Here is a 26061-nt window from a genome sequence, read left to right as displayed (position 1 = left end):
GAGGAGACTGTCTCTCTGGTAAAAGAGAGTGGAGGGGAGATTGTCTCTCTGGTCAAAGAGGGAGGCAGAGGAGAGGAGACTGTCTCTCTGGTAAAAGAGGGATGAGAGGAGACTGTCTCTCTGGTAAAAGAGAGTGGAGGGGAGATTGTCTCTCTGGTCAAAGAGGGAGGCAGAGGAGAGGAGACTGTCTCTAGTAAAAGAGGAGCCTGTCTCTCTGGTAAAAGAGGGAGGAGAGGAGAGGAGACTGTCTCTCTGGTAAAAGAGGGATTAGAGGAGACTGTCTCTCTGGTAAAAGAGAGTGGAGGGGAGATTGTCTCTCTGGTCAAAGAGGGAGGCAGAGGAGAGGAGACTGTCTCTGGTAAAAGAGGAGCCTGTCTCTCTGGAAAAAGAGGGAGGAGAGGAGACTGTCTCTCTGGTAAAAGAGGGAGGAGAGGAGAGGAGACTGTCTCTCTGGTAAAAGAGGGAGGAGAGGAGAGGAGACTGTCTCTCTGGTAAAAGAGAATGTCTGCTGAGACACCTGATTTTCTTATTGTGGAGAACTCCTAACGTACTTTAACGTGTTGAAATCAAGAATTGGAATGATCTAAAACTAATGCATATCTGCTAGATGCTCAAAGCTCTTTACATTGTCTGGTGAGAAACTCGCCTCATTCTCTACCAATGTGTAACATTGTTTGGCAAGGATGTTACCTTCTGTTTGTCAATGATGTTACCTTCTGTTTGGTAGTGCTGATACCTTCTGTTTGGCAGTAGTGATACCTTCTGTTTGGCAGGGATGCTACCTTTTGTTTGGCAGTGGTGATACCTTCTGTTTGGCAATGGTGAAACCTTCTGTTTGGCAAGGGTGTCACCTACTGTTTGGCAAGGATGTTACCTACTGTTTGGCAGTGGTGATACCTACTGTTTGGCAAGGATGCTACCTACTGTTTGGCAAGGTGTCACCTTCTGTTTGGCATGATGTCACCTTCTGTTTGGCAAGGATGTCACCTTCTGTTTGGAAAGGATGTCACCTTCTGTTTGGAAAGGATGTTACCTTCTGTTTGGAAAGGATGCGACCTTCTGTTTGGAAAGGATGTTACCTTCTGTTTGTCAAGGATGTTACCTACTGTTTGTCAAGGATGTTACCTACTGTTTGTCAAGGATGTTACCTACTGTTTGGCAGTGGTGAAACCTACTGTTTGGCAAGGATGTTACCTTCTGTTTGGCAATGGTGAAACTATATGTTTGGCAAGGATGTCACCTACTGTTTGGCAAGGATGTCACTTACTGTCTGGCAAGGATGTCACCTACTGTTTGGCAAGGATGTTACCTTCTGTTTGGCAAGGATGTCACCTACTGTTTGGCAAGGATGTTACCTTCTGTTTGGCAATGATGCTACCTTCTGTTTGGAAAGGACAATACCTTCTGTTTGGAAAGGATGTTACCTTCTGTTTGTCAAGGATGTTAACTTCTGTTTGTCAAGGATGTTACCTCCTGTTTGGTAGTGCTGATACTTTCTGCTTGGCAGTAGTGATACCTTCTGTTTGGCAGTGATTGTACCTTCTGTTTGGCAAGGATGTCACCTACTGTTTGGCAAGGATGTCACCTACTGTTTGGCAAGGATGTCACCTACTGTTTGGCAAGGATGTCACCTACTGTTTGGCAAGGATGTCACCTACTGTTTGGCAAGGATGTCACCTACTGTTTGGCAATGATGCTACCTTCTGTTTGGCAGTGATTCTACCTTCTGTTTGGCAAGGATGTTACCTTCTGTTTGGCAATGGTGATACCTACTGTTTGGCAAGGATGTCACCTACTGTTTGGCAGTGATGCTACCTTCTGTTGGGCAGTGATGCTACCTTCTTTTTGGCAGTGATGCTACCTTCTGTTTGGCAAGGATGCTACCTTCTGTTTGGAAAGGATGTCACCTTCTGTTTGGAAAGGATGTCACCTTCTGTTTGGAAAGGATGCGACCTTCTGTTTGGCAGTGATTCTACCTTCTGTTTGGCAACGATGCTACCTTCTGTTTGGCAGTAGTGATACCTACTGTTTGGCAAGGATGTTACCTTCTGTTTGGCAGTGATTGTACCTTCTGTTTGGCAAGGATGTCACCTACTGTTTGGCAAGGATGTCACCTACTGTTTGGCAAGGACGTCACCTACTGTTTGGCAAGGATGTCACCTACTGTTTGGCAATGATGCTACCTTCTGTTTGGCAATGATGCTACCTTCTGTTTGGCAGTGATTATACCTTCTGTTTGGCAGTGATTCTACCTTCTGTTTGGCAATGGTGATACCTACTGTTTGGCAAGGATGTCACCTACTGTTTGGCAGTGATGCTACCTTCTGTTGGGCAGTGATGCTACCTTCTGTTTGGCAGTGATGCTATCTTCTGTTTGGCAGTGATGCTACCTTCTGTTTGGAAAGGATAATACCTTCTGTTTGGCAGTGATGCTATCTTCTGTTTGGCAGTGATGCTACCTTCTGTTTGGCAGGGATGCTACAGTGCCTTGCGAAAGTATTCGGCCCACTTGAACTTTGCGACCTTTTGCCACATTTCAGGCTTCAAACATAAAGATATAAAACTGTATTTTTTTGTGAAGAATCAACAACAAGTGGGACACAATCATGAAGTGGAACGACATTTATTGGATATTTCAAACTTTTTTAACAAATCAAAAACTGAAAAATTGGGCGTGCAAAATTATTCAGCCCCCTTAAGTTAATACTTTGTAGCGCCACCTTTTGCTGCGATTACAGCTGTAAGTCGCTTGGGGTATGTCTCTATCAGTTTTGCACATCGAGAGACTGACATTTTTTCCCATTCCTCCTTGCAAAACAGCTCGAGCTCAGTGAGGTTGGATGGAGAGCATTTGTGAACAGCAGTTTTCAGTTATTTCCACAGATTCTCGATTGGATTCAGGTCTGGACTTTGACTTGGCCATTCTAACACCTGGATATGTTTATTTTTGAACCATTCCATTGTAGATTTTGCTTTATGTTTTGGATCATTGTCTTGTTGGAAGACACATCTCCGTCCCAGTCTCAGGTCTTTTGCAGACTCCATCAGGATTTCTTCCAGAATGGTCCAGTATTTGGCTCCATCCATCTTCCCATCAATTTTAACCATCTTCCCTGTCCCTGCTGAAGAAAAACAGGCCCAAACCATGATGCTGCCACCACCATGTTTGACAGTGGGGATGGTGTGTTCAGCTGTGTTGTTTTTACGCCAAACATAACGTTTTGCATTGTTGGCAAAAAGTTCAATTTTGGTTTCATCTGACCAGAGCACCTTCTTCCACATGTTTGGTGTGTCTCCCAGGTGGCTTGTGGCAAACTTTAAACAACACTTGTTATGGATATCTTTAAGAAATGGCTTTCTTCTTGCCACTCTTCCATAAAGGCCAGATTTGTGCAATATACCACTGATTGTTGTCCTATGGACAGCGTCTCCCACCTCAGCTGTAGATCTCTGCAGTTCATCCAGAGTGATCATGGGCCTCTTGGCTGCATCTCTGATCAGTCTTCTCCTTGTATGAGCTGAAAGTTTAGAGGGACGGCCAGGTCTTGGTAGATTTGCAGTGGTCTGATACTCCTTCCATTTCAATATTATCGCTTGCACAGTGCTCCTTGGGATGTTTAAAGCTTGGGAAATCTTTTTGTATCCAAATCCGGCTTTAAACTTCTTTACAACAGTATCTCGGACCTGCCTGGTGTGTTCCTTGTTCTTCATGATGCTCTCTGCGCTTTTAAGGGACCTCTGAGACTATCACAGTGCAGGTGCATTTATACGGAGACTTGATTACACACAGGTGGATTGTATTTATCATCATTAGTCATTTAGGTCAACATTGGATCATTCAGAGATCCTCACTGAACTTCTGGAGAGAGTTTGCTGCACTGAAAGTAAAGGGGCTGAATAATTTTGCACGCCCAATTTTTCAGTTTTTGATTTGTTAAAAAAGTTTGAAATATCCAATAAATGTTGTTCCACTTCATGATTGTGTCCCACTTGTTGTTGATTCTTCACAAAAAAATACAGTTTTATATCTTTATGTTTGAAGCCTGAAATGTGGCAAAAGGTCGCAAAGTTCAAGGGGGCCGAATACTTTCGCAAGGCACTGTACCTTCTGTTTGGCAGGGATGCTACCTTCTGTTTGGCAAGGATGTCACCTACTGTTTGGCAAGGATGTCACCTACTGTTTGGCAAGGACGTCACCTACTGTTTGGCAAGGATGTCACCTACTGTTTGGCAATGATGCTACCTTCTGTTTGGCAATGATGCTACCTTCTGTTTGGCAGTGATTATACCTTCTGTTTGGCAGTGATTCTACCTTCTGTTTGGCAATGGTGATACCTACTGTTTGGCAAGGATGTCACCTACTGTTTGGCAGTGATGCTACCTTCTGTTGGGCAGTGATGCTACCTTCTGTTTGGCAGTGATGCTATCTTCTGTTTGGCAGTGATGCTACCTTCTGTTTGGAAAGGATAATACCTTCTGTTTGGCAGTGATGCTATCTTCTGTTTGGCAGTGATGCTACCTTCTGTTTGGCAGGGATGCTACAGTGCCTTGCGAAAGTATTCGGCCCACTTGAACTTTGCGACCTTTTGCCACATTTCAGGCTTCAAACATAAAGATATAAAACTGTATTTTTTTGTGAAGAATCAACAACAAGTGGGACACAATCATGAAGTGGAACGACATTTATTGGATATTTCAAACTTTTTTAACAAATCAAAAACTGAAAAATTGGGCGTGCAAAATTATTCAGCCCCCTTAAGTTAATACTTTGTAGCGCCACCTTTTGCTGCGATTACAGCTGTAAGTCGCTTGGGGTATGTCTCTATCAGTTTTGCACATCGAGAGACTGACATTTTTTCCCATTCCTCCTTGCAAAACAGCTCGAGCTCAGTGAGGTTGGATGGAGAGCATTTGTGAACAGCAGTTTTCAGTTATTTCCACAGATTCTCGATTGGATTCAGGTCTGGACTTTGACTTGGCCATTCTAACACCTGGATATGTTTATTTTTGAACCATTCCATTGTAGATTTTGCTTTATGTTTTGGATCATTGTCTTGTTGGAAGACACATCTCCGTCCCAGTCTCAGGTCTTTTGCAGACTCCATCAGGATTTCTTCCAGAATGGTCCAGTATTTGGCTCCATCCATCTTCCCATCAATTTTAACCATCTTCCCTGTCCCTGCTGAAGAAAAACAGGCCCAAACCATGATGCTGCCACCACCATGTTTGACAGTGGGGATGGTGTGTTCAGCTGTGTTGTTTTTACGCCAAACATAACGTTTTGCATTGTTGGCAAAAAGTTCAATTTTGGTTTCATCTGACCAGAGCACCTTCTTCCACATGTTTGGTGTGTCTCCCAGGTGGCTTGTGGCAAACTTTAAACAACACTTGTTATGGATATCTTTAAGAAATGGCTTTCTTCTTGCCACTCTTCCATAAAGGCCAGATTTGTGCAATATACCACTGATTGTTGTCCTATGGACAGAGTCTCCCACCTCAGCTGTAGATCTCTGTTCATCCAGAGTGATCATGGGCCTCTTGGCTGCATCTCTGATCAGTCTTCTCCTTGTATGAGCTGAAAGTTTAGAGGGACGGCCAGGTCTTGGTAGATTTGCAGTGGTCTGATACTCCTTCCATTTCAATATTATCGCTTGCACAGTGCTCCTTGGGATGTTTAAAGCTTGGGAAATCTTTTTGTATCCAAATCCGGCTTTAAACTTCTTTACAACAGTATCTCGGACCTGCCTGGTGTGTTCCTTGTTCTTCATGATGCTCTCTGCGCTTTTAAGGGACCTCTGAGACTATCACAGTGCAGGTGCATTTATACGGAGACTTGATTACACACAGGTGGATTGTATTTATCATCATTAGTCATTTAGGTCAACATTGGATCATTCAGAGATCCTCACTGAACTTCTGGAGAGAGTTTGCTGCACTGAAAGTAAAGGGGCTGAATAATTTTGCACGCCCAATTTTTCAGTTTTTGATTTGTTAAAAAAGTTTGAAATATCCAATAAATGTTGTTCCACTTCATGATTGTGTCCCACTTGTTGTTGATTCTTCACAAAAAAATACAGTTTTATATCTTTATGTTTGAAGCCTGAAATGTGGCAAAAGGTCGCAAAGTTCAAGGGGGCCGAATACTTTCGCAAGGCACTGTACCTTCTGTTTGGCAGGGATGCTACCTTCTGTTTGGCAGGGATGCTACCTTCTGTTTGGCAGTGATGCCACCTTCTGTTTGGCAGTGATGCCACCTTCTGTTTGACAGTTATGCTACCTTCTGTTTGGCAAGGATGTCTGTCACCTTCTGTTTGGAAAGGATGTCACCTTCTGTTTGGTAGTGGTGATACGTTCTGTTTGCTAGTGGCAATACCTTCTGTTTGGCTCTTGTGAGGGTTCCCTATGCCAGCTTTGTCCCCCCATCCCCATCACTTGCTGAAACACATGAAACAACACTCCTGGCGCTTTACCTCCACATCTCCATGGTAACCAGCTGTTGCCCACGTCCGAGTAGATTTGTGGGATGTGATTATTTGGCCTTAGCCCCCTTACTCAATCCCTCACACACACACACACACACACACACACACACACACAACGGCTCCCTTTTCCCATCCCTGCCTCAATTCATCTATCACTGATAAACAGTCTGGTAAAGAATATTGTAGCAGTTAAACTTATGTCCATATGTTATAAATAATGTTGACTGTACAACCTAGAATTTTTAATGTTCACATTTTGAAGTTACCTAATACATGCTGGAATATTTCACATCACAGGTCTTCCCACAGTGTTGTGGGGGAATGTTTAGCTCTGTGAACTATTTCTGAGATTGAGACTTATGTATCTGTGTAAAATGTGCGTGATCAAAACCATGTCTTCAGCCATTGTATAAAGTAGAGTGGTTGAGTGATTTGCATGACAAGCGTTCATGTACAGGTAACTGCCAAAATAATGGAAACACTTGAGTAAATGAGGAATACAACGTATATTGAAAGCAGGTGCTTCCACACAGGTGTGGTTCCTGAGTTGATATCTTAATTATCATGCTTAGGGTCATGTATAAAAATGCTGGGCAGGCCATTATTTTGACTACCCTGGCTATGCCCCCATAGGATGACAATGCCCTCATCCACAGGACATGAGTGGTCACTGTATGGTTTGATGAGCATGTAAACCATATGCCATGGCTGTCTCAGTCACCAGATCTCAACCCAACTGAACACTTATGGGAGATTCTGGAGCAGCTGAGACAGCGTTTTCCACCACCATCAACAAAACACCAAATGATGGAATTTGTTCCCGTAAGAAATGGTGTCACATCCCTCCTGTAGAGATCCAGACACTTAGAATCTATGACAAGGTGCATTGAAGCTGTTCTGACTAGTGGTGGGCCAACAACCTATTAAGACACTATATGTTGGTGTTTCCTTTATTTTGGCAGTTACCTGTACATGTGGGCTATGACTGTATATGGATGGACATATCCATCGATCACGTGACACCATTCATTCCTATGTGAATAGCGCAATACCGTATTGAAGCCAAATTAAGTCTGATAAATTGGCGTCTCATGGAGATGTAACATGCGCAGTTAAAGTTAGTCCAGGAAATGACGTAGGGTAGCTCAATGCTGCACCCCTCTCATTGAGTAACTTAATTAGAAGGCTGACCAGGGTACTGCAGGCTGCCATTAGCGACTAAATTACCCTTAACAACTTCTGTGTACGATTTTTTAAAGAATCAGTTCAAGGATCATAATACATCTGGTGTGTTAGAAGCAACTATCCGTTCCATGATTGTCTCCGATTTTAAAAAATGTACACGAATATTGCAATCTATAATGAGGGATCCTGTTTTCTGCAAACAATGCCTGCAGTGCCACGGTCAGCCTTGAACTTCCGTGGCTTCAATGAAAGGGGGCAGTCGTTCTCCCCTGATATGTGGTTATACTGTTGTTGTTTTTGCTTGTATTGTCAACCTGATTTTTTTGTTGCTCCATCCAGGTATGGCCGGGGCTATCCCACTACCTGTCAGAACTGGCCCAGCCAGAGTCTTCCTGCTTCCCAGCATTTGAACTTTGACCTGGGCCTCTGGAGGCATAGACTGTGACCTCATCCCCCTCCCATTCTGAACATTGTGGAACATTGTGAGAGATGAGCAGGGTTCTTAGATGAGGGGGTAGGGGTGGGCAGTCTGAACCTTGCGGTCTGGAGATTGGGTCAGACATGGAACCTTCAGACCAGAACCTCCAAACTGCAGTCTGAGGAGCGATATGTCATGTGAAGACTGTCACAGAAAAATGTGCTGAAGACTGTTAACTACCACGTTGACCTTGCTGTTCTGTAGACACATGGACAGAGAGGAAACAGCCCATTAACTCTGTAAATGCTGTGTTTACAGTATGCGTTCTTGCCTGGAGCCTCTGACACAATGTTGGGTTTCGTTGTGAAAGGAAAGACGATGCATTTTTGTTAATTTGTGGGGTCTTTGCCGCTGCATGCCTATCTAGACCCTCCTTCCTTTCAATGTGATTCCTAATCCTTGTCCCCCACACAACGTTTCAGTGTGACTGGGGTTTCCCCCTCTTCCCTACAGAGTCTGTCATTGTTGTCTTTGCATGGGGACGTCAGCCTTGGAATGTGCCCGCGTGCGTCTGTCAGGTCAATGTCTAAACGGTGAAGCGGTGTGGTTGTTCTCGTTTGTATGCCACTGTGTTTTTCTCCCGTTTTGGTTAATGCGCTGAAGACTCTGTGTGTTAAATACCACGTTGACCTTCTCCAGTGGATATCGTTTCCCTCAGGCGAACAGTTACATTATGAATGTTGTACAATGAACTAACATTGTTATAACTTGGTGTTATTCAATCCATGGCGGTATTGCTCTGTGGGACTCCGTGCGTGATACATTTAACTGGTTTACTAAATAATCAAATGTAACTCCCAAAAGTACACCCGTGGCCAAAAGTTTTGAGAATTTTGATAGTCTGCTGCCTCAGTTTGTATGATGGCAATTTGCATATACTCCAGAATGTTATGAAGAGTGATCAGATGTATTGCAATTAATTGCAAAGTCCCTCTTTGCCATACAAATGAACTGAATCCCCCACCAAAAAACATTCCCACTGCATTTCAGCCATGCCACAAAAGGACCATCTGACATCATGTCAGTGATTCTCTGGTTAACACAGGTGTGAGTGTTGACGAGGACAAGGCTGAAGATCACTCTGTCATGCTGATTGAGTTCGAATAATAGACTGGAAGCTTCAAGAGGAGGGTGGTGCTTGGAATTATTGTTCTTCCTCTGTCAACAATGGTTACCTGCAAGGAAACACGTGCCGTCATCATTGCTTTGCACAAAAAGGGCTTCACAGGCAAAGATATTGCTGCCAGTAAGATTGCACCTAAATCAACCATTTTATCGGATTATCAAGAACTTCAAGGAGAGCGGTTCAATTGTTGTGAAGAAGGCTTCAGGGCGCCCAAGAAAGTCCAGCAAGCGCCAGGACCGTCTCCTAAAGTTGATTCAGCTGCAAGATCGGGGCACCACCAGTACAGAGCATGCTCAGGAATGGCAGCAGGCAGGTGTGAGTGCATCTGCACGCACAGTGAGGCGAAGAATTTTGGAGGATGTCCTGGTGTCAAAAAGGGCAGCAAAGAAGCCACTTCTCTCCAGGAAAAACATCAGGGACAGACTGATATTCTGCAAAAGGTACAGGGATTGGACTGCTGAGGACTGGGGTAAAGTCATTTTCTCTGAGGTATCCACATTCCGATTGTTTTGGGGCATCCGGAAAAAAGCTTGTCCGGAGAAGACACGCTGGGCGCTACCATCAGTCCTGTGTCAAGCCAACAGTAAAGCATCCTGATACCATTCATGTGTGGGGTTGCTTCTCAGTCAAGGGAGTGGGCTCACACAGCCATGAATAAAGAATGGTACCAACACATCCTCCGAGCGCAACTTCTCCCAACCATCCAGGAACAGTTTGGTGATGAACAATGCTTTTTCCAGCATGATGGAGCACCTTGCCATAAGACAAAAGTGATAACTAAGTTGCTCGGGGAACAAAACATTGATGTTTTGGGTCCATGGCCAGGAAACTCCCCAGACCGTAATCCCATTGAGAACTTGTGGTCAATCCTCAAGAGGCGGGTGGACAAACAAAAACCCACAAATTCTGACTAACTCCAAACATTGATTATGCAAGAATGGGCTACCATCATTCAGGATGTGGCCCAGAAGTTAATTGATAGCATGCCAGGGCGGTCTTGAAAAAGAAGGCTCAACACTGCAAATATTGACTCTTTGCATCAACTTCATGTATTTGTCAATAAAAGCCTGTGACACTTATGAAATTCTTGTCATTATACTTCAGTATTCCATAGTAACATCTGACAAAACATATCTAAAGACACTGAAGCAGCAAACTTTGGAAATTAAATATTTGTGTCATTCTCAAAACTTTTGGCCACGACTGTCATTATTTATCATGAGAGGGCCATAAACAATTAATAATGCTGCATTCTCCAAGAAAGGTTCAAATCTCACCTTTCTGGAAAAAAATAGTTACAAATTGCTGAGGTTTATCACTTTTGAGGACAAGCTCATATGAAATATTTTGATGTATTTCCTATTCAACAAAACTGTGTAAGGCTTGAAATGACTTTATTTCTAAATATATTAAAATCTAACTATAATTTTTCACTTTCTTTATAACTGTAAAATATACATCTGTATGTTTACTGTTTTGAGAAAATGTGCCTAAAGGTCTCTTGATTAAAACGTCTGTCCCATCACTGTGAACGTCTCAGAGCTCTAGTTTGACTTACTGAACTCATTAGGAACTCGCCTTTCATCTCATTAATCTTGTCGGTCTATTTTACATTTATTTTAAATGTAACCTTTAACTAGGCAAGTCTGTTAAGAACAAATTCTTATTTACAATGACGGCCTACCCCGGCCAAACCCAGACGACACTGGGCCAATTGTGCGCCGCCCTATTGGACTGCAATATACGGTTCAGCCCACCCTGGTCAGAGCATTTTGTATTATTCTGTACGTAAATCTGAGACACTCCATTTAGTATTATTATATGTAACATTTCATATGGTATTCATTTGTTGTCCATCACCCATTTCGTATGATATACACTGCTCAAAAAAATAAAGGGAACACTAAAATAACACATCCTAGATCTGAATGAATGAAATATTCTTATTAAATACTTTTTTCTTTACATAGTTGAATGTGCTGACAACAAAATCCCACAAAAATTATCAATGGAAATCAAATGTATCAACCCATGGAGGTCTGGATTTGGAGTCACACTCAAAATTAAAGTGGAAAACCACACTACAGGCTGATCCAACTTTGATGTAATGTCCTTAAAACAAGTCAAAATGAGGCTCAGTAGTGTGTGTGGCCTCCACGTGCCTGTATGACCTCCCTACAACACCTGAGCATGCTCCTGATGAGGTGGCAGATGGTCTCCTGAGGGATCTCCTCCCAGACCTGGACTAAAGCATCCGCCAACTCCTGGACAGTCTGTGGTGCAACGTGGCGTTGGTGGATGGAGCAAGACATGATGTCCCAGATGTGCTCAATTAGATTCAGGTCTGGGGAACGGGCGGGCCAGTCCATAGCATCAATGCCTTCCTCTTGCAGGAACTGCTGACACTCCAGCCACATGAGGTCTAGCATTGTCTTGCATTAGGAGGAACCCAGGGCCAACCACACCAGCATATGGTCTCACAAGGGGTCTGAGGATCTCATCTCTGTACCTAATGGCAGTCAGGCTACCTCTGGCGAGCACATGGAGTGCTGTGCGGCCCCCCCAAAGAAATGCCACCCCACACCATGACTGACCCACCGCCAAACCTGTCATGCTGGAGGATGTTGCAGGCAGCAGAACGTTCTCCACGGCGTCTCCAGACTGTCACGTCTGTCACATGTGCTCAGTGTGAACCTGCTTTAATCTGTGAAGAGCACAGGGCGCCAGTGGCGAATTTGCCAATCTTGGTGTTCTCTGGCAAATGCCAAACGTCCTGCACGGTGTTGGGCTTTAAGCACAACCCCCTCCTGTGGATGTCGGGCCTCATACCACCCTCATAGAGTCTGTTTCTGACCGTTTGAGCAGACACATGCACATTTGTGGCCTGCTGGAGGTCATTTTGCAGGGCTCTGGCAGTGCTCCTCCTGCTCCTCCTTGCACAAAGGCGGGGGTAGCGGTCCTGCTGCTGGGTTGTTGCCCTCCTACGGCCTCCTCCATGTCTCCTGATGTACTGGCCTGTCTCCTGGTAGCGCCTCCATGCTCTGGACACTATGCCGACAGACACAGCAACCCTTCTTGCCACAGCTTGCATTGATGTCCCATCCTGGATGAGCTGCACTACCTGAGCCACTTGTGTGGGTTGTAGACTCCGTCTCATGCTACCACTAGAGTGAAAGCACCGCCAGCATTCAAAAGTGACCAAAACATCAGCCAGGAAGCATAGGAACTGAGAAGTGGTCTGTGGTCACCACCTGCAGAACCACTCCTTTATTGGGGGTGTCTTGCTAATTGCCTGTAATTTCCACCTGTCTATTCCATTTGCACAACAGCATGTGACATTTATTGTCGATCAGTGTTGCTTCCTAAGTGGACAGTTTGATTTCACAGAAGTGTGATTGACTTGGAGTTACATTGTGTTGTTTTAAGTGTTCCCTTTATTTTTTTGAGCAGTGTATTACAATTAGTATTGTTACAAATTTGCTAAAATGAACAATATGTTATGAACTCTAGCTAGGTGGTTAATGTTAGCTTTCAGTTTAGGAGTTAGGTTAAAGGGTTACGGTTAGGGAAAGGGGAAGTACTGTAGTTGCAAAGTAGCTAAGAATACTGAACAAACGTAAAGTGTTGGTCCCATGTTTCATGAACTGAAATAAAATCCCAGAAATGTTCCATACACACAAAAAGCGTATTTTTCCTCACATTTTGTGCACAATTTTGTTTACATCTCTGTTAGTGAGAATTTCTCGTTTGCCAAGATAACCCATCCACCTGACAGGTGTGGCATATCAAGAAGCTGATTAAACAGCATGAACATTACACAGGTGCACCTTGTACTGGGGACAATAAAAGGCCACGAAAATGTTCAGTTTGTTCAGCCACAGATGTTTTGAGGGAGCGCGTAATTGGCATGCTGACTGCAGGAATGTCCACCAGAGCTGTTGCCAGAGAATTGAATGTTAATTTTTGTACCATAATGTTGTTTTCGAGAATTTGGCAGCAATTCCAACCTGCCTCACAACCGCAGACCACGTACAACCACGCCAGCACAGGACCTCCACGTCCGGCTTCTTCACCTGCGGGATCATCTGAAGGGGGTGCTGATGAGTATTTCTGTCTGTATTAAAGCCCCTTTGTGGGGGAAAACTCATTGTGATTGGCTGGGCCTGGCACCCAAGTTGGTGGACCTCCCAGGCCCTGGTCCTGCCCAGTCATGTGAAATCCATAAGGGCTAATGAATTTATTTCAATTGACTGGTTTCCTTCTATTGACTGTATCTCAACCTTTGGGTTGCTAGATGTTAGTGTTGTACATCTAACCAACCACCCTACTTTCATTTTTTCTTTAAGTAACCATACGAAACATAGCATACTAAATGGAGTGTGTAGGATTTACATACAGAATAATACAAAATGCTCTGTGACCAGGTTGTTCAGCCAGGAGTTGGAGAGTCTGAAGAGCAAATCAAAATGGTAGGAGGGGAATCCCAGCGCTTTGAGTTTACATGTCAGACAGGCTGAGAGAAGTGTCCGTCGGAACCAGGGCTATCGCTCAGTGCGAGCCATTTCGGTCTACCGTGTCCACAGATCAAGTTATAAGCGAAATTGTCAGTCAGAACCGGTACCAGAACCACGCAGGTCCCCACATCTAAAAAGGTTAATGAGTAGAAATGTGGCTTCTAGCAAATGTAATGCAATAAGCAAAAGACATGGATACCATTTTATAAAATGTTTAGGGAGTCAAATCTTTGTCAGAATAGGAATGAATTAAAATACAAAACAGTTTTCCATCCTGAGAATATTTAAAACAAATGTGACCCAGTAAATAAAATGTAAGAAAATGTCATCCCAAAGCAGGACTGGAGTGAGACGGCAGTCACGGACAACTTCAAAGTGAATAAATCAACACCAAGTTTGATCAGAAGGAAACTTTATTATCCACATCTCATGGATGGATAATTACCTTTTTTTGAAGTAACATAAAATGTCAAAAACCAACCGACCGCTACAACAGTAAAATAAAATCCTCCACGATTTAAACCTCTGTTGCATAGTTAAAATGATCAAATAAATAAAGTCAGATTAGCCAAAATGTCTGCACAACATCCAATACTAAACACGTATCCTACTGTAGATTACCCTTCTTGGCTCTAATAGTTTCCATGTACACAGTTTGCCAGCTATCTACACAAAACATCTACAAATAGACTTGAAATGTCCACGAGGATGTTGCTCTATGACAGTAAATGGTTGGTTAGTTGGATCTGGTCAACAGATCGTATGGTCTCATATCCTGCAAAGACAATAGTCACCTCTCTTAGGACATTTTCACATGATCGTGTTCCTTGAGGGTTGGGTTCCTGTTTCACACTAGATGTCAACATCCTGGTACTTTCCCCTCAAATTGTGGGTCCATACCAGGGTCTAGGAACTACTCAACCAATTGTCAGTCACATAGAGTCTTTACTGTACACATGTAGAATAGTTGTCTTGTGAAATGTGTTATATAAATGAAATCATTTTTAACCAAATTTACTGAGTTGGACCAGTTGACCAATAACATTCTGCTTGTTTGAACAACTAGGCTACTGAAAGTAGTAAGATAGGAGCTAGAAGCAGAGCTGCCCTAAGCAACTTTGACAAGCATTTCGCTACACCCGCAATAACATCTGCTAAATATGTGTATGTGACCAATAAAATATGATTTGAAGAGTTCCGTTTGTGACTACCACTACATTTTCTAGAGATGTATTGCAGCACAGAAATGGAGAATCTGTCAGTTCTACCAGAGTATGTCATTAGTCAAAGCTTCCCATACAGTGTCTTCAGAAAAGTATTCACACCCCTGGACTTTTTCAAAATTGTGTGTTACAGCCTGCATTTAAAATTGCTTAATTTGAGATTTGTCCCTGGTCTACACACAACAATCCCATTATGTCAAAGTGGAATTTAGGTTAAGAATTTATTTTACAAATTCATTCAAAATGAAAATATGTCATGTCTTCAGTCAATAAGTATTCAACCCCTTTGTTATGGCAAGCCTAAATAAGTTCAGGAGTCAAAATGTGCGTAAGTCACATAAGTTGCATGGACACTCTGCAGTACGTGTATAACGTAATTATCTCTGTACCCCACACAAAATTATCTGTATAAGGTCCTTTAGTCAAGCAGTGAATTTCAACCACAAAGACCATTGAATATCCCTTTCAGCATGGTCAAGTTATTAATTAGGCTTTGGATGGTGTATCAATACACCCAGTCACTACAAAGATACAGGCTTCCTTCCTAACTCAGTTGCCGGAGAGGAAGGAAACCTCTCAGGGATTTCACCATGGTGACTTTAAAACAGTTACAGCGTTTAATGGCTGTGATAGGAGAAAACTGAATATGGATCAATAACATTGTAGTTACTCCATAATACTAACCTAAATGACAGAGTGAAAAGAAGGAAGCCTGTATAGAAAAAAAAATATTCCAAAACATGCATCCTGTTTGCAACAAGGCACTAAAATAAATAAAATAATACAGCAAAAAATGTGGCAAAGCCTTGAACATTTTGTCCTGACAACAAAGTGTCATGTTTGGGGCAAATCCAATCCAATGCATTACTGAGTACCACTCTCCATATTATCAAGCCTAGTGGTGGCTGTAGGATATTTCCCACACTTTGACATTCAAGTATTTTGTGTAGATCGTTGACAAAAACAACGACAACAAAAAACATTTTAATCGCACTTTGTAACAACTACATGTGGAAAAAGATAAGGGACGTGAATACTTCGAAGGTACAGCAAACAAAGTCCTTGAGCTCCTCGGTGAAACGTGATCCAGTTGCAACCTGCATGCATGCGTGTCTGGAACAAACGCATTGATCTGAGTTAATCCTCATTCTGGTCGAGCTCCTTACTATACAAACTGAAGTCCAGATCTCTGAAAAACCATTACTGAACCTCTGTGGTGATAGTTCCAAAAAACTGACTGAAATTGTCACAATGGACAACCACATGACTTGGTCTCAATTTGGAGTCCGTCTGGTTGAGTGGATTTCTTGCCAGTTTGTGGCAGTTTGTTGTCCCGATCCAGAGGGATGAATCGCCACAGTCAGCACAGTAGGAATACATAGTGTGAATAAAAAATTTAAAAAATAAAAAAAAATCTGCCTCTCCAAATTACCGCTCTCCCCAACGCACATAATAGGTCTGATAAATCCAGATCCGTTTCCCCTCCTTCACAGCGATCAGACTTCCTGCCCGGAGTGTTTATAGTCACAGGATTCAGGACGAGACAAGCAGCCCAATTAGTGTGGACGCATCCTAACAGAGTCTTTACCCCTTTCAGCTATTTAAAACACCTTGTGTAGTAACTTCTCCAAGGTGGCTTTCAACTCCAATTTGCTGTCACTCGTGTACAGTTTTAGACAGTGTCTGTTCTTATGCCCTGGTCCTAGGTCAGCTTACTCTACCATAATGCTAACATTAATCTGTTCATCTAGAAGCAATGTGCTGATCTTGGGTCAGCATTCTCCATTGAAATTCCTCAGTTGTGTTCATTTACAGGAGTCCGAGTGCCTCACTACAGATCAGTCACAGACCATGCTCATCAAGATGGCACTGTCAGCAGAAAAAGACTGGTGTGTGTATATATATATATGTGTGTATATATATATATATATATATATATATATATATATATATATATATATATATGCTTTTGTGTAAATTAGAAAGAATGAATGATTTTGAAAATATAAACCATGGAGACATATTGAGCCAGTCTGTATCCAGGTCCTCAGGAAGGACAGTTTGTTCCTCTAGGTGGTTCTCAGTTTCTTGTCCCTGTGACCTGGGTGAGCACTTGGGCTGACGGTATAACAGTGGACAGACACTGTGGCTGTCCCCTCATGTCCTTGTCCGTTCTGCTGGTGATGTCACAGCGAAGGAGAAGGAACGGAGGGAAACGCTACTGAGACTTACTTCTTCTCTGGTGTCCGGAAAATCTGTTCATAAGGCGGGGGTGGGTGGTTGCAGTACGAGGGCGGTGGAGGGTAGTCGTTCATCATATGGGCGGGGCCGGGCTGGATGGGGTAGACGGGGGTGAGGGGGGAAGTCATGACGCCGCCGGGGTCGCCATAGCCTACCATGCCAGGCTGCTGGGATACTGCATGGGGGAGGACAGAGAAATTGTCACTGTTAATCAGAGTGCAAATTCAGGTCTGTGTGAGTAATGTGATTTGTGGATTCAAATAAAGTATTTAAAAATGTTCCTCTTTCCGCCCTCTTCTCAACAGCTCAAAGCCCCCCGTTAAGTGTACTGACACTGGATGCAACATCAAATATTCATGACAAACATCCCACATACTGGTCCCACAACTACCAACATGCTTAGCTGTCAACGCTGTGTTGCCAATGTTATTTCAACAACAACAACAACAAAAAAACAATGTGACGACGTTGAATCAACATGGAAAACGGATTGGATTTAATAAAAAGTCACATTTTGTTGATTTCACGTTGAATTATTGACAACTCAACAAAATGTAAATCAAAAACAAGACCTTGAACTGTGCCAGTTTCAAAGTCTCAGCTGCCTTGGAAACCAAAACCATACACTCTTTTAGCCCTAATGCAGTAGTGGGGAAAAGCCCCAATGCAGTGTTGGGGAAAAGCCCCAATGCAGTGTTGGGGAAAAGCCCCAATGCAGTAGTGGGGAAAAGCCCCAATGCAGTGGTGGGGAAAAGCCCTAATGCAGTGGTGGGGAAAAGCCCTAATGCAGTGGTGGGGAAAAGCCCTAATGCAGTGTTGGGGAAAAGCCCCAATGCAGTAGTGGGGAAAAGCCCCAATGCAGTGGTGGGGAAAAGCCCTAATACAGTGGTGGGGAAAAGCCCTAATACAGTGGTGGGGAAAAGCCCTAATGCAGTAGTGGGGAAAAGCCCTAATGCAGTGGTGGGGAAAAGCCCTAATACAGTGGTGGGGAAAAGCCCCAATGCAGTGGTGGGGAAAAGCCCTAATGCAGTGGTGGGGAAAAGCCCTAATGCAGTGGTGGGGAAAAGCCCCAATGCAGTAGTGGGGAAAAGCCCCAATGCAGTGGTGGGGAAAAGCCCCAATGCAGTGGTGGGGAAAAGCCCCAATGCAGTAGTGGGGAAAAGCCCTAATGCAGTGGTTGGGGGGAAAAGCCCTAATACAGTGGTGGGGAAAAGCCCCAATGCAGTGGTGGGGAAAAGCCCCAATGCAGTGGTGGGGAAAAGCCCTAATACAGTGGTGGGGAAAAGCCCTAATACAGTGGTGGGGAAAAGCCCTAATACAGTGGTGGGGAAAAGCCCTAATACAGTGGTGGGGAAAAGCCAAAATACAGTGGTGGGGAAAAGCCCCAATGCAGTGGTGGGGAAAAGCCCTAATACAGTGGTGGGGAAAAGCCCTAATACAGTGGTGGGGAAAAGCCCTAATACAGTGGTGGGGAAAAGCCCTAATACAGTGGTGGGGAAAAGCCAAAATACAGTGGTGGGGAAAAGCCCCAATGCAGTGGTGGGGAAAAGCCCCAATGCAGTGTTGGGGAAAAGCCCTAATGCCGTGGTGGGGAAAAGCCCTAATACAGTGGTGGGGAAAAGCCCTAATACAGTGGTTGGGGGGAAAAGCCCTAATACAGTGGTTGGGGGGAAAAGCCCTAATACCGTGGTTGGGGGGAAAAGCCCTAATACAGTGGTGGGGAAAAGCCCTAATACAGTGGTTGGGGGGAAAAGCCCTAATACCGTGGTTGGGGGGAAAAGCCCTAATACAGTGGTGGGGAAAAGCCCTAATACAGTGGTTGGGGGGAAAAGCCCTAATACAGTGGTGGGGAAAAGCCCTAATACAGTGGTGGGGAAAAGCCCTAATACAGTGGTGGGGAAAAGCCCTAATACAGTGGTTGGGGGGAAAAGCCCTAATACAGTGGTTGGGGGGAAAAGCCCTAATACAGTGGTGGGGAAAAGCCCTAATACAGTGCTGGCGAAAAGCCCTAATACAGTGGTGGGGAAAAGCCCTAATACAGTGGTGGGGAAAAGCCCTAATACAGTGGTGGGGAAAAGCCCTAATACAGTGGTGGGGAAAAGCCCTAATACAGTGGTGGGGAAAAGCCCTAATACAGTGGTTGGGGGAAAAAGCCCTAATACAGTGGTGGGGAAAAGCCCTAATACAGTGGTGGGGAAAAGCCCTAATACAGTGGTGGGGAAAAGCCCTAATACAGTGGTGGGGAAAAGCCCTAATACAGTGGTGGGGAAAAGCCCTAATACAGTGGTGGGGAAAAGCCCTAATACAGTGGTTGGGGGAAAAAGCCCTAATGCAGTGGTGGGGAAAAGCCCTAATACAGTGGTGGGGAAAAGCCCTAATACAGTGGTGGGGAAAAGCCCTAATACAGTGGTGGGGAAAAGCCCTAATACAGTGGTTGGGGGGAAAAGCCCTAATACAGTGGTGGGGAAAAGCCCTAATACAGTGCTGGCGAAAAGCCCTAATACAGTGGTGGGGAAAAGCCCTAATACAGTGGTGGGGAAAAGCCCTAATACAGTGGTGGGGAAAAGCCCTAATACAGTGGTGGGGAAAAGCCCTAATACAGTGGTGGGGAAAAGCCCTAATACAGTGGTTGGGGGAAAAAGCCCTAATACAGTGGTTGGGAAAAGCCCTAATACAGTGGTTGGGAAAAGCCCTAATACAGTAGTTGGGGGGAAAAGCCCTAATACAGTGGTGGGGAAAAGCCCTAATACAGTGGTGGGGAAAAGCCCTAATACAGTAGTTGGGGGGAAAAGCCCTAATACAGTGGTGGGGAAAAGCCCTAATGCAGTGTTGGGGAAAAGCCCCAATGCAGTAGTGGGGAAAAGCCCCAATGCAGTGGTGGGGAAAAGCCCTAATACAGTGGTGGGGAAAAGCCCTAATACAGTGGTGGGGAAAAGCCCTAATGCAGTAGTGGGGAAAAGCCCTAATGCAGTGGTGGGGAAAAGCCCTAATACAGTGGTGGGGAAAAGCCCCAATGCAGTGGTGGGGAAAAGCCCTAATGCAGTGGTGGGGAAAAGCCCTAATGCAGTGGTGGGGAAAAGCCCCAATGCAGTAGTGGGGAAAAGCCCCAATGCAGTGGTGGGGAAAAGCCCCAATGCAGTGGTGGGGAAAAGCCCCAATGCAGTAGTGGGGAAAAGCCCTAATGCAGTGGTTGGGGGGAAAAGCCCTAATACAGTGGTGGGGAAAAGCCCCAATGCAGTGGTGGGGAAAAGCCCCAATGCAGTGGTGGGGAAAAGCCCTAATACAGTGGTGGGGAAAAGCCCTAATACAGTGGTGGGGAAAAGCCCTAATACAGTGGTGGGGAAAAGCCCTAATACAGTGGTGGGGAAAAGCCAAAATACAGTGGTGGGGAAAAGCCCCAATGCAGTGGTGGGGAAAAGCCCTAATACAGTGGTGGGGAAAAGCCCTAATACAGTGGTGGGGAAAAGCCCTAATACAGTGGTGGGGAAAAGCCCTAATACAGTGGTGGGGAAAAGCCAAAATACAGTGGTGGGGAAAAGCCCCAATGCAGTGGTGGGGAAAAGCCCCAATGCAGTGTTGGGGAAAAGCCCTAATGCCGTGGTGGGGAAAAGCCCTAATACAGTGGGTGGGGGGAAAAGCCCTAATACAGTGGTTGGGGGGAAAAGCCCTAATACAGTGGTTGGGGGGAAAAGCCCTAATACCGTGGTTGGGGGGAAAAGCCCTAATACAGTGGTGGGGAAAAGCCCTAATACAGTGGTGGGGAAAAGCCCTAATACAGTGGTTGGGGGGAAAAGCCCTAATACAGTGGTTGGGGGGAAAAGCCCTAATACCGTGGTTGGGGGGAAAAGCCCTAATACAGTGGTGGGGAAAAGCCCTAATACAGTGGTTGGGGGGAAAAGCCCTAATACAGTGGTGGGGAAAAGCCCTAATACAGTGGTGGGGAAAAGCCCTAATACAGTGGTGGGGAAAAGCCCTAATACAGTGGTGGGGAAAAGCCCTAATACAGTGGTTGGGGGGAAAAGCCCTAATACAGTGGTGGGGAAAAGCCCTAATACAGTGCTGGCGAAAAGCCCTAATACAGTGGTGGGGAAAAGCCCTAATACAGTGGTGGGGAAAAGCCCTAATACAGTGGTGGGGAAAAGCCCTAATACAGTGGTGGGGAAAAGCCCTAATACAGTGGTGGGGAAAAGCCCTAATACAGTGGTTGGGGGAAAAAGCCCTAATACAGTGGTGGGGAAAAGCCCTAATACAGTGGTGGGGAAAAGCCCTAATACAGTGGTGGGGAAAAGCCCTAATACAGTGGTGGGGAAAAGCCCTAATACAGTGGTGGGGAAAAGCCCTAATACAGTGGTGGGGAAAAGCCCTAATACAGTGGTGGGGAAAAGCCCTAATACAGTGGTGGGGAAAAGCCCTAATACAGTGGTTGGGGGGAAAAGCCCTAATACAGTGGTTGGGGGGAAAAGCCCTAATACAGTGGTGGGGAAAAGCCCTAATACAGTGCTGGCGAAAAGCCCTAATACAGTGGTGGGGAAAAGCCCTAATACAGTGGTGGGGAAAAGCCCTAATACAGTGGTGGGGAAAAGCCCTAATACAGTGGTGGGGAAAAGCCCTAATACAGTGGTGGGGAAAAGCCCTAATACAGTGGTTGGGGGAAAAAGCCCTAATACAGTGGTTGGGAAAAGCCCTAATACAGTGGTTGGGAAAAGCCCTAATACAGTAGTTGGGGGGAAAAGCCCTAATACAGTGGTGGGGAAAAGCCCTAATACAGTGGTGGGGAAAAGCCCTAATACAGTAGTTGGGGGGAAAAGCCCTAATACAGTGGTGGGGAAAAGCCCTAATACAGTGGTGGGGAAAAGCCCTAATACAGTAGTTGGGGGGAAAAGCCCTAATACAGTGGTGGGGAAAAGCCCTAATACAGTGGTTGGGGGAAAAAGCCCTAATACAGTGGTGGGGAAAAGCCCTAATACAGTGGTGGGGAAAAGCCCTAATACAGTGGTGGGGAAAAGCCCTAATACAGTGGTGGGGAAAAGCCCTAATACAGTGGTGGGGAAAAGCCCTAATACAGTGGTGGGGAAAAGCCCTAATACAGTGGTGGGGAAAAGTGCCCAATTATCATATTTGAGTAAAAGTAAAAAAGGTATCTTCATAGAAAATTACTCAAGTAAAAGTCACCCAGTAAAAATATACTTGAGTAAAAGTATTTAGTTTTTAAAATATACTTAAGTATCAAAAGTATTCATCGTTTCAAATTCCTTATATTAAGCAAACCACAACGGCACCATGTTCTTGTTTTTTAAATTTACGGATATTCCCAGGGGCACACCAACATGATTTACAAATGAATGTGTAAATCATGTGTGTTTAGTGAGTCTGCCAAATCAGAGGCAGTAGAGATGAGCTCTTGATAAGGATTGTAAATTAAAACCATTTTCCTGTCGTGCTAAGCATTCGAAATGCAACAAATACCCTTTGGAGTAAAAAGTACTTCATTTTCTTTAGGAATGTAAGTGAAGTAAAAGTGATCAAAAAATAGTAAAGTACAGATACCCCTTAAAAAAACTACTTTGGTAGTACTTTATTTGATGTATTTTCACACCACTGCCTAAAAATATATGATTTGGACTAAGAGTGTCTGCCTGGCTCTGCGTGTGAATATCATCAGCAGCCATTTTAATTATCTCACTGCACCTGGAATGAACATTGATTTAAACCCCCCCCACCCGCTGGGTATCTTATCTCCTGCAACACTGTGGAGGCCAGTAAAGCTGTCACTGCTGATAACACAGTGGGGTAAATTGGCACTTTGAATAAAAAAAAAACTGTGATTTGGTCTCCTTCAGCAATGTCTATATCGCTAACGTTTATCACAACGGGTTAAAAAAGAATTGAGAATCCACTTCCTGGAACGCTCGTCTATGCCATATACTCCCACTGACCTGGCGTGGATACAGGCTGCCTGGTGAAGGAGACGTTGAAGGCATGCTCGTCGCTGAGGGGCGAGGGGTGCATGCACCTGCGGAAGAAGAAGCCCGCTCCGCAGCAGAATAGCACCCCCATCATCAGCATCAACCTGGAGAAAGAGGGAGGAGAGAAAGAGAGCAGTCACAGTGGGACATGAATTGAAGTATACAGTTAAACTGGCAGCCATTTTGCACTGTTTTGCTATGGCTTTGGTCAGTGTAGTAAGACGAGAATATTTTATTAATGTAGTAGTAGTGTTTCCAACCTCAAGAAAGCTATGACCTTTGGCTTTCACATGGAATTGTTTATTTATGTCTGAGAAAAAAATATACTTTTCAACCCATACGATCTAGTACACAATAAAAGTATAATAATAAAAAAATTAAAAAAATAAAGCTTTTTCATACTTTACAGTGCATTCGGAAAGCATTCAGACCACTTGACTTTTTCCACATTTTGTTAAGTTACAGCCTTATTCTAAAATGTATTCAAATAGTCTAAAGAAGGTCAGGTTTATTGCTTATTTAATCAGAACAGTTTTCAGCTGTGCTAACATAATTGCAAAAGAGTTTTCTAATGATCAACTAGCCTTTTAAAATGATCAACTTGGATTAGCTAATACAACTTGCCATTGGAACACAGGAGTGATGGTTGCTGATAACGGGCCTCTGTACGCCTTCGTAGATATTCCATAAAAATATAAATAAATCAGCCGTTTCCAGCTACAATAGTCATTTACAACATTAACAATGTCTATACTGTATTTCTGATCAATTTTAATGGAAAAAAAAAAAAAAAAAAAAAGCTTTTCATTTCTAAGTGACCTCAAACTTTTGAACTGTAGTTCAAATCTGACTAAAACGATCCGTTCCACAGACTGCACTGGACTAGTGATGCAGGTATTTTGTTAAATTATATAGTTTCCAAGAAAAAACATTAAAACTTCCCAAATCAAAATGTCATGAGAACACATGTTGACTGAACCTACACAGGCAGTCCTAATCATGTTGTTGACCGAGGAGAGTGATACCACACAGGCAGTCCTAATCATGTTGACTGATACCACACAGGCAGTCCTAATCATGTTGACTGATACCACACAGGCAGTCCTAATCATGTTGACTTATACCGCACAGGCAGTCCTAATCATGTTGTTGACCGAGGAGAGTGATACCACACAGCCAGTCCTAATCATGTTGTTGACCGAGGAGAGTGATACCACACAGCCAGTCCTAATCATGTTGACTGATACCACACAGGCAGTCCTAATCATGTTGACTGATACCACACAGGCAGTCCTAATCATGTTGACTGATACCGCACAGGCAGTCCTAATCATGTTGTTGACCGAGGAGAGTGATACCACACAGGCAGTCCTAATCATGTTGACTGATACCACACAGGCAGTCCTAATCATGTTGACTGATACCACACAGGCAGTCCTAATCATGTTGACTTATACCGCACAGGCAGTCCTAATCATGTTGTTGACCGAGGAGAGTGATACCACACAGCCAGTCCTAATCATGTTGACTGATACCACACAGGCAGTCCTAATCATGTTGTTGACCGAGGAGAGTGATACCACACAGCCAGTCCTAATCATGTTGACTGATACCACACAGGCAGTCCTAATCATGTTGACTGATACCACACAGGCAGTCCTAATCATGTTGACTGATACCATACAGGCAGTCCTAATCATGTTGACTGATACCACACAGGCAGTCCTAATCATGTTGACTGATGACACACAGGCAGTCCTAATCATGTTGTTGACCGAGGAGAGTGATACCACACAGCCAGTCCTAATCATGTTGACTGATACCACACAGGCAGTCCTAATCATGTTGACTGATACCACACAGGCAGTCCTAATCATGTTGACTGATACCGCACAGGCAGTCCTAATCATGTTGTTGACCGAGGAGAGTGATACCACACAGCCAGTCCTAATCATGTTGACTGATACCACACAGGCAGTCCTAATCATGTTGTTGACCGAGGAGAGTGATACCACACAGCCAGTCCTAATCATGTTGACTGATACCACACAGGCAGTCCTAATCATGTTGACTGATACCACACAGGCAGTCCTAATCATGTTGACTGATACCATACAGGCAGTCCTAATCATGTTGACTGATACCACACAGGCAGTCCTAATCATGTTGACTGATGACACACAGGCAGTCCTAATCATGTTGTTGACCGAGGAGAGTGATACCACACAGCCAGTCCTAATCATGTTGACTGATACCACACAGCCAGTCCTAATCATGTTGTTGACCGAGGAGAGTGAAACAAGGGTAAACAGCAACAGATGATAATCATGTGTTACAGCTGTCATAGGCGTCTCACAGTACACCTAAGGCACGTTTACGCAGATGAGCAGGGACCCTGGGCATCTTTCTTTTGGTGTTTTTCAGAGGTAGAAGAAAGCCCTCTTTAGCGGCCTAAGTTTTCATAACTGTGACCTTAATTGCCTACCGTCTGTAAGCTGTTAGTGTCTTAACAACCGTTCCACAGGTTCATTAGTTGTTTATGGTTCATTGAACAAGCATGGGAAGCATTGGAGTCAACATGGGCCAGCATCCCTGTAGAATACGACACCTTGTAGAGTCCCGTGTCTCAACAAATTGAGGTCAAAAGGGAGTACAACTCAATATTAGGAAGGTGTTCCTAATGTTTTGTACACAGTATATATTGGGATGATGTGCTTTGATGTCTTGAAGTTGAGTAGTATTTTTCCCCCAGCAACTTGCAGGTGCAAATACTGTCTTATCCCGTGGAAACGTTGCAGTTGGTCTTGTATGAAATGATGTAAAATATATCACTAGCCACTTTAAAC

The 26061-nt window shown here is 44.2% G+C and overlaps 1 protein-coding gene across 2 annotated transcripts in view; it reads right to left on the bottom strand.

The window, feature by feature from the left end:
* Window positions 1-26061, bottom strand: part of LOC110535203 (WW domain binding protein VOPP1) — an 87025-nt gene that overhangs the window by 10366 nt on the left and 50598 nt on the right. Inside the window, exons 4-6 of one of the 2 annotated variants that reach the window (XM_090189263.1) lie at window positions 23186-23319; window positions 16972-17424; window positions 14181-16917 (exon numbers count right to left, since the gene is read on the bottom strand). In XM_090189263.1, coding sequence (XP_090045389.1) covers window positions 17237-17424; window positions 23186-23319 — 322 coding nt within the window. In that variant the 3' untranslated portion in view covers window positions 14181-16917; window positions 16972-17236. Of the gene's footprint in view, window positions 1-14180; window positions 16918-16971; window positions 17425-23185; window positions 23320-26061 lie in introns of those variants that run through there. The other variant, XM_090189262.1, reaches the window with a different exon arrangement.

The sequence above is a fragment of the Oncorhynchus mykiss genome, chromosome 11 (genome assembly GCF_057628025.1).
Source record: "Oncorhynchus mykiss isolate SJ-2025 chromosome 11, ASM5762802v1, whole genome shotgun sequence".
Lineage (NCBI taxonomy): Eukaryota > Metazoa > Chordata > Actinopteri > Salmoniformes > Salmonidae > Oncorhynchus > Oncorhynchus mykiss.
The sequence above is the reverse complement of the archived record's forward strand: the minus strand, read 5'-3'. Positions and strand labels throughout refer to the sequence as shown.